Source organism: Crocodylus porosus, unplaced genomic scaffold (genome assembly GCF_001723895.1).
Source record: "Crocodylus porosus isolate Cpor-Errol unplaced genomic scaffold, CroPor_comp1, whole genome shotgun sequence".
In the NCBI taxonomy this organism is placed as follows: domain Eukaryota; kingdom Metazoa; phylum Chordata; order Crocodylia; family Crocodylidae; genus Crocodylus; species Crocodylus porosus.
In genome coordinates, this window is record NW_017728920.1 from 16,170,104 (window position 1) to 16,178,208 (window position 8,105).

Consider the following 8,105-nt stretch of genomic DNA (forward strand, 5'->3'; position numbering starts at 1 on the left):
GAAGTACTGTGTTATGTTGTGATAGCCTACCAGAGCAGTGTGCAGTCTTCTATGGGGTAGACACCATAAATGATGCTGTTTGGATGGGAGATCTGCCTCCCCATGAACAAGTAACCACAGTATTGTGTCTACCATGACACTGAAGACTGGTTTGAGTGCCTCATTGCAGTGAAGGAAAGGCTTAAGATTTCTTCAGTGTATTTCATCATGTTAACGTTCCTTATTTGTTATCTTGCTATCTGTCCCTAAAGGATTTTACTACTGAGTCATAGTTACTGTCTGTTATGTATATTTTAAGCATATGTAGCTTAATGCTTGCTCATCCATGGTTTTCCCAATTTCCTTATGCCGTTGGTTTAACCACCCATATAAATGTGAAAACTCTCCGTTTGGCTCCTGTGTAGTTTTCAGGGTTTGGTATAAATAGTTCAAGTGTCAAGCTGAGATGCAGAGAGCCAAATTGGGAGAGAAACAAGAATGCTAAGAGGTATGGAAAGCCTGATTTATGAGAAATGAAAGAAGTAGCTGGGTTTCTTTCCAAAAGACTGAGGGAGGTATATGTTTTACATAATGTAACATTGTTATAAAAAGTATGGCAGTGAGTTGTTCTCATTGCTGCCTGGGTAAAATCAGCTTAATTTGTAGCTAAGAAAATTTCATTAGTTATATGTAAAATCTTTCTACCTTTAAAGGTAAGAAAGCCTGGAACAGGCTACCTAAAGAGGTTTTGAATGTTTTGAAAAAAAAGTTAGAAAACATGTATAAGGAATTGTGTTTGTAGATGTTCTGATAATACACATACAGAAACTATATGGCTTGTTTCCTCTACATTGTTTCATTAGGAATGCTTAAAACAGCATACTGAGGTCAGGTTTACCTGTCTATAATAACTCATGCCCTCTTTATTCCTGGTTGCAGTGTTGTTTATGCTTTTATTCAATGACTATTCAATGCAAAATGTAAAAACAGCACTGGGACCTCAGGCTGGGGCTAGGGGGAGAACCAAAACTCTATCCCTCACTTCCTCATTGGAACACAGAATAACATAACTTCTCATGATTCTTTTGCTCCCAGTTGCCCAGTGTCCCAGCTTCAGCAGATTTGGTGGGAAGGTACTGTCAGCCTTGCCAAGCTGAAGTCTTAGTGTATTTTGCTGGAAGTGGGAACTGTGGTCTGGGACCTGAGTCTCCTGTTTCCTGGTCCCTAAACTGTAGAAAGAAAGGGTTGTATTTAGATGTTTTCTAGAGTAGTCTATTGCAGCTTTTTTCCATTCTATTAAGGATTCCCATTCTTTCTCCAGAATTCTTTTCTTTTCTTCACCCCTTGATCCCAATTTTATGTCCAGTGAATTTTTTAGCACTATAGTAACAAATGAAGCTTTCAGGAAAAAGGATGGGTTTATGGTGATTGACAAATAAGCTAATTGTAATCACTTTCTCAATTCAGAGTCCTTTAAAAATTAAATGATTTATTAAGGAAAATCTCATTATACATGTATAAACACTGTATTTTCATGTACACCACACTCTTCCAAATAAGGCAAGCACTTTGTTTTTGGAAAGGTAGAAAATTAGAAATAGTTCTTTAGAGTTATTACAGCTAGAACAGAGCTTAATCTTCAGATTACTTACTTTCCCTTTCCTGTTCAAGCAAAAGGTACAGTTTCACTGATGAACTGCCAGTGGCTCTTGATTACTTTGCAAAAGCTGAAACTGCAGTTGCCATTGAAGACTGACCTCTGTGGGCAGATACAGAATTTTCAAAAGAGCTAAAATAGTCTGCAAGTCTCCGAAGTAGGAGTAGAAAGACCAGGAGTAGCTATATTTGAAAGTCTGCAGCAAAACTGCTAAAGAAAGGACAGCTTGATTAGTGGAACATCAAGACAATTGAGAAGGAGGGAAATTAGATTACACCTGGTGAGTTAAAAGCTATTAGCAGGATTCAAGTAGATTCTAATGAGCCATGAAGTCAATCGACTCTCTGCCTCAGTAGAAATGCCACTGCTGCTATTTTAGGCAGAAAAATCAGTTTTCCTCCTTACCATGTGTAACCCAGTTCTGGAAGGCTAATTTTTATGAGAAAGGTGTGTTTGGTATGAAATTAAGTACCATATTTGTTGCTGGATAAAATCAAATGTAGTAAAATTGTTGCCATTGATAATCCTGGCTGTAACAAGACTTTTTAAAACTTGACCTGATCTGCTGATGACCAGTATGTTTAACATCCTGGTAGTGAAACTGCATGCCTAGCAAGGTTCAAGTACAATATCTGATACTACTTTAGCATTGTGTCCATCTTGGATGCTGTCATTCCTCTGGCTGAATCCCCCTAAAGCTCTGTATTGGCTGGTAAGTATATTGATCTCCATTAGGCTGGTAAGCAGTAGATGCAGAATTCAAGTGTTCACAAAAAAGTGGTATGGCAGTATGCTTTATATTTATTATCTTAATTAAAATTAATTTTGACAAGTTTGCCTTTCTTAATCAGGTGACTTAGGATATGATTAATATCTGTATTTATATCTAATTTCTTAGGAACTATGTATAATTTTTTAAAATCCCTTTTATATGCCCCCAATCAGGGGGACTATAAAAATTTGGTGAGATATTTATTCTGGCAGCAATTCTTGTATATAAATTCTTACACTGTATCTTGAATTACTCTGAATCAAATTATCATCCGTTCATTTCTAACTGCTGTAAAGCCTTGTGTAGATGCATAATAGAAATGTTGGTGTACTCAATATATTAAATTAAAAAGTTTCTTCTTTAATAGGCAAAGATCCAGACCATCTCCTCTTTGCCATTAGTGCTGTCTTATTAGTGTTGTTGCAAGAGGGAGAGGCAAGTAAGGGTATAATTCTGTTACTTAATGGAAAAAAACACCTGAATCCTCTGTGAAGAGAGAACATATTGTCATTTGATAGATACAAAGGAAATACATTTCACCAATACTTTAGTTGTATAAAATATATGCCTTTACTTGCTGCTGGACTATATACAAATCTATATAATTGTTACTGCTATAAGGAATAAAGCGAGCCAAAACCTGGGTAATTGAATGGGACCAACCTGAATAAATTTCCATTTTTTTCCACGTGCTATAAAATGGTATTATATAGATGTTATAAAAAATTAGTAGTGCCATATATTGAAACATTGTTCTTTATGCTTTCCTTCTGCAGCAACTGAATCTCAGATCATGTGAATGGTATTGCTACTTGTTTATGAGACAAGTGACTTGGCAATTATAAACTGGTACAATAATAAAGTAGAAGAAGGGAACTCATTTTGCAGTGTTATATTGAATATAAAATATTATCTATTAGTAATAATATTAATGGTAGTAACTTATATTAAGTCCAGATTTATAAAACCAGATTTGTCTTTGAAATATACTATGCCATGTTACACATGTTGTTTCAGGGAGACCCAAGATATGGCTGGCAGTAGCAGTGACATTTTTGATCCATGCAACTCAATCAGTGCAAGAAACATGTAAAGAGAATCATTGTATTAATCCTGAAGTAGACATGAATATTGTAAGTATGGTGTTAAAGAGAAGGGGAAATCTTTGGAAAACAATTACATGTTCTTGCTAGTTGTTATATAATTAGTTCATTAAATGGATATAAGCTGTGTGAACATAACAGATTGTTAAAGCTTGAAAATATGACTTTACTAGATATTATTTACAGTTTAAACCATATGTCCCCACGTAGCCTAGAAAAGCCTTCAAAACTGAAAGTTTTGACAGCTAGAGAGCAAATCCTTTCATTTTTCTTCTGCCAGACTGAAATTGTCTCCTACAGAGGATACCCAGCTGAGGAATATAATGTTGAGACAGAAGATGGCTATATCCTTACCATTCAAAGAATTCCACGTGGGAGAAAAAATGCTAACGATATAGGTAAATCATGTGTCTTTATTAAACAAGAGATGTATATCCCTGAATTATTTCCAAAAATCATTTACACTTAGATTACATAAATATGGGAAAGAGCCTTATAAAGGACCTAGGAAATCCATGACTGGTTTCACGGAGGTGGTTCCCAGTTGATGGGGATTCATGGTGTTAGGTTTTCTTTCCACAGCTGACTAAGGCCATGAATAGGTGTTACATTTTGGGCAGCCTGCATCTCTTCTCGGGACTGTGGGGAGGAGGGAGAAGAAAGTCTCTAGGTCGATCTGGACCGGTGTCAGGAAACTAGATGAGACTGACTGTATTCAGGCCTTCTATAGATTTTGATGTAGTATTCCAATTGACATTAATTCTAATCAACATTGTATAGTGTCACTAATCTGAAAATACTAGCCAATTTCCTGTCAGGAATGATGGGGGTAGAGCATGCAGGAATAGAGCCCTGTGCCCCCTCCCCCCACCTTGTCTGGGCCTGCTCACCCTTTACCTCCTGCTGTTTGGGGTTATGGCAGACTCCCTCCCTCTCTGCCACAGTGGTGGGGGTAGGGGAGGAGCAGCCCTTGCCCCATGTGGGGGAGGACAGGGCCTGAGGGTGGGGAAAAGCTGGGCCACCACAGTGGGAGGGACAGGGTGAGGACAGAGCTGTGGCCTTGCCCCGCTGTGGTGTCTCAACCCCACTCCCCCGCACGCCACCACTGCCGTCATCTACAAGTAGTAAGGGTGGGGGGGAACGAAGCCAGCTCCGGTGGCTCCGCCCCTGCTTCTGCTCCATCATTGCCACCTGCAGGGAGCAGGGATGGGGGGGCGAAGTCAGCACTGCTGACCTCGCCCCCCCTCTGTTCCATCCACTCTGTTGCCCCCACCTCCAGGGAGCAGGGTGGGGGGGTGCTGGCCTTGCCCCTCCCCTCTGTGCCCTGTGTCCCCACCGTCATGGTGGTGCTCCACAGTGCTGCCAGCTCCTGTTCAAACGCTTGGTTGCACTCTGGTTGGTTTGTCAGCCAAACAGAGCGGGAATAAGGTGTTATAGAAAGCCAGACAGACAGCCGGACAGATTTAGGCTTTTATAATATTAGATCTGAATCAAATCACTGTCCTCCGAATCAACCATATACAAATTGAATACCTCCCTATTCACACAGGCCTAACAAATACCTGTCTGCAACAGTCTGGATAGGGATGATCCTATGGCTTCTAATTTCAGTAATGTAGATATATATTTTATTTTAAGAAAAACTTCCTTACTCTTTGAACAATGCAGTAGTCAAACAGTCGCCCCAGGAAAGTTGTGGAACCTTCTTCACTGGAAGTTTTCAGGAAGAAGGTGGTAAGCATTGGTCAGGAGGGACTGAGAGTAGCTTTCCTGCATTTCTACTGGGGATTTAGACCAGATAGCCCTTGAGATCCCTTCCAACTTCACATTCTACAATTCAGAAATGGCTGCTACATGCTACTTCTGGTTCTGGCTGGATTACTTCATTTTCAACATCCATGCACATCACTTTGGGAGGAGGGCTGCATTATGAAAAGTGTTGGAAACTGCTGCTCTAAAGTGCACGACTTTCGGCAGAAATGTTGACTGTCAGTTATTTAGGTCACTGGTTTGGTGGAATAGTCAATGTATCTCTCTTTCAGGTCCAAAGCCTGTTGTGTTTCTGCAACATGGTTTGCTTACAGATGCCAGTAACTGGATTACTAATATGCCTGACAATAGCCTAGGCTTCCTTCTAGCAGATGCTGGCTATGATGTTTGGATGGGAAATAGCAGAGGAAATACCTGGTCTAGACAACATAAAACTCTTTCCGTGAAGCACAAGAAATTCTGGGCTTTCAGGTGAATTGTAACATTTGAAAAAACAGTGAACTTGTCTAGTGTTTTCACAGCACCATTTTTAACCGTAAGTTTTGTAACATTATAAAGAAATAAATATGAATTAAATCAAAAATACTAAAATATCTCCATTCATTTTGAGTGTACAATTGTTTAACTAGGTTTTCAGCAGACTATCTCCATGCTTTACTGACATCAATGTGCTAGCAACTCAGGAAATTAGATCCTCACTGTGGTAAATTGGGTCCCAGCAATTTACAGAGACCTTCTTTATTTATACAGGTATCATACTTCTTGCTCTGTAGATTTCAAAAGTTTTATCTTGAGCTCAAAATAATTATTAACAGATTGAGGTGCACCTATCAATGGACATAAAGGTTTAAATATAGCCATGCCAAAATATCCAGCACCTATTCATGAACATTAGCATTATCATAAAGACTATGACTGGTTATACCTAGATTCAGCTTACTGAGATATGATCTAAAACAAGGAATTTTTTTTTTTTTTTTAATTCAGGCTATCATTCTTATTGACTAAGATAGCTAAAGTATAGCTTAAACAAGATGTCTTATCTCAATTTGCAGCCCAATATGAATGGGGCTCAGAGCCACATTTTGTGCCAATTTGAGGGGAAAAAATAAAGAGCCTTGGAGTGATATGACACAGGCTATTTGTTTTGTAATATGAAGACTTTTTTTTTTCTTTTGTAGCTATGATGAAATGGCTAAGTATGACCTTCCAGCAGTGATAAATTTCATTGTGCAGAAAACTGGACAAGAGAAACTGCATTATGTTGGCCATTCCCAAGGCACCACTATAGGCAAGTTGAAGGGAAAAGAATGTATCAATGTTAAGTTAGATTCTTCCTCTGACCTCCAGACCCCTTTTTTCAGGAATTATGTAAGACCATAGGAGAAATATTCACAGCAGTGTCATGTCCTAGTGACTGTGCCATTTGGAAACCAGCCCATACATACTTAAAGCACACCATGGCATTTAGATTCTGTTACTGGGCCCAGTTACAGTAGAAAAAGATCGTATCTTTAAACCGTAAGCGGAGCAAACTCACTTATACTTTAAAACTCTAGGTTAGGGTAGGCAAATTATATCTGAACATGCTAGGTTCATCTTGGCCAAGTAACATGTAGGTCATACAAATTATTGCCATCTACTTTAGGGATTAGAGTTACATTCTAGTGTCCATGGTTTTAGAAAGGCTTGTATTTCCCTTATCAGGGAGAGTTCCCTAGAAACTGAGTGAATTAATCAGTTGATGCAGGATGGCATACTCATCCCTGTAATGTTGCATGGATTTTGCAATGGTATTAGAAGAAGCAACAATTCATTGTTAGTGCCCAAATAAGAAATTTTGGAAATAAGAAAGAAGAACATCTAAATGGGAAAGTCTCAGTTTAGTACCTGTGACCAATGAACAGATAAAGAGTGCTACTTTCAAACTAACAACAAAAAGTCTCAAACCATCATTCAGTATGTAAAGCAGAAGCCCTAAACTTTGTTCCAGATAAGTTCTACTTCAAGAAAGCTTCAGACTGACAGTGTCATCTCAGTCGTGGCACTTCTACCTGTCACAAAACCAGGCATTCCAGTGGGAAACTGCTAATGCAACTAGGCAATGTTTAAATTGTGAATGCCCTGTTTTCTGGTTTTTTCATTTTTCCCCTCAGTTTACTATAATTCCCCCAGATGACCAGTAATTTTGTTCATTTCTCTTTTCCTTAAGATTTTAAAAATAGTTCTTATAAAAACTAAATGTTGTGCCTTATATTTTTGAAATAGTGCATTGTCTCTTCTTTCTTTAGCTTTTATAGCCTTTTCAACTATGCCACAGCTGGCCAGAAGAATCAAAGTGTTCTTTGCCTTAGCTCCAGTAGCCAGAGTCAAATATATTAAAACTCCACTAGTAAAGCTTGCATTACTCTCTGATACAGCTATCAAGGTATGTCAGTCCTTCAGACGAATTAAGCACTGACTAACAAATTCTTATGATATGGACTCTAAAAACAGTTAGTTTAGAACTGCTGAAACTAGGTCACAAAGCTATTTTTTGGAATGCCTGAAGATTTTGTGTGTTATTTGTAATACTGTTAAAAGGAATTAGATGAGTCTCTAACCTTTGCATAATGTTCTGCAATTTATCCTTTAAAATATTTTAGCCAAAACAGGAAAACAAACATTATAGAGGCATGGACAAACTTTCATGTTATGGAACTATTCAGAAAGAATATGCATAAAGAAGCATCACATGTACATCAGATAATCAATAGTTAAGGAAAAGTAAATAAAGAGTTTCTGTTTATATTGTCTCATAAAACAAAAAATGGAATATTCAGTT

General features: G+C 38.2%; 1 protein-coding gene across 1 annotated transcript; it reads left to right on the forward strand.

The window, feature by feature from the left end:
* The first annotated feature begins 381 nt into the window (after nt 1-381).
* LOC109312536 (lysosomal acid lipase/cholesteryl ester hydrolase-like) lies at nt 382-7,757 on the forward strand. Its single transcript, XM_019538618.1, has 6 exons — nt 382-487; nt 3,426-3,541; nt 3,792-3,909; nt 5,554-5,752; nt 6,463-6,572; nt 7,573-7,757. The coding sequence occupies exons 1-6, from the start codon at nt 478-480 to the stop codon at nt 7,740-7,742; spliced, it is 723 nt and encodes a 240-aa protein (XP_019394163.1). The 5' UTR covers nt 382-477; the 3' UTR covers nt 7,743-7,757.
* Nucleotides 7,758-8,105: the final 348 nt, after the last annotated feature.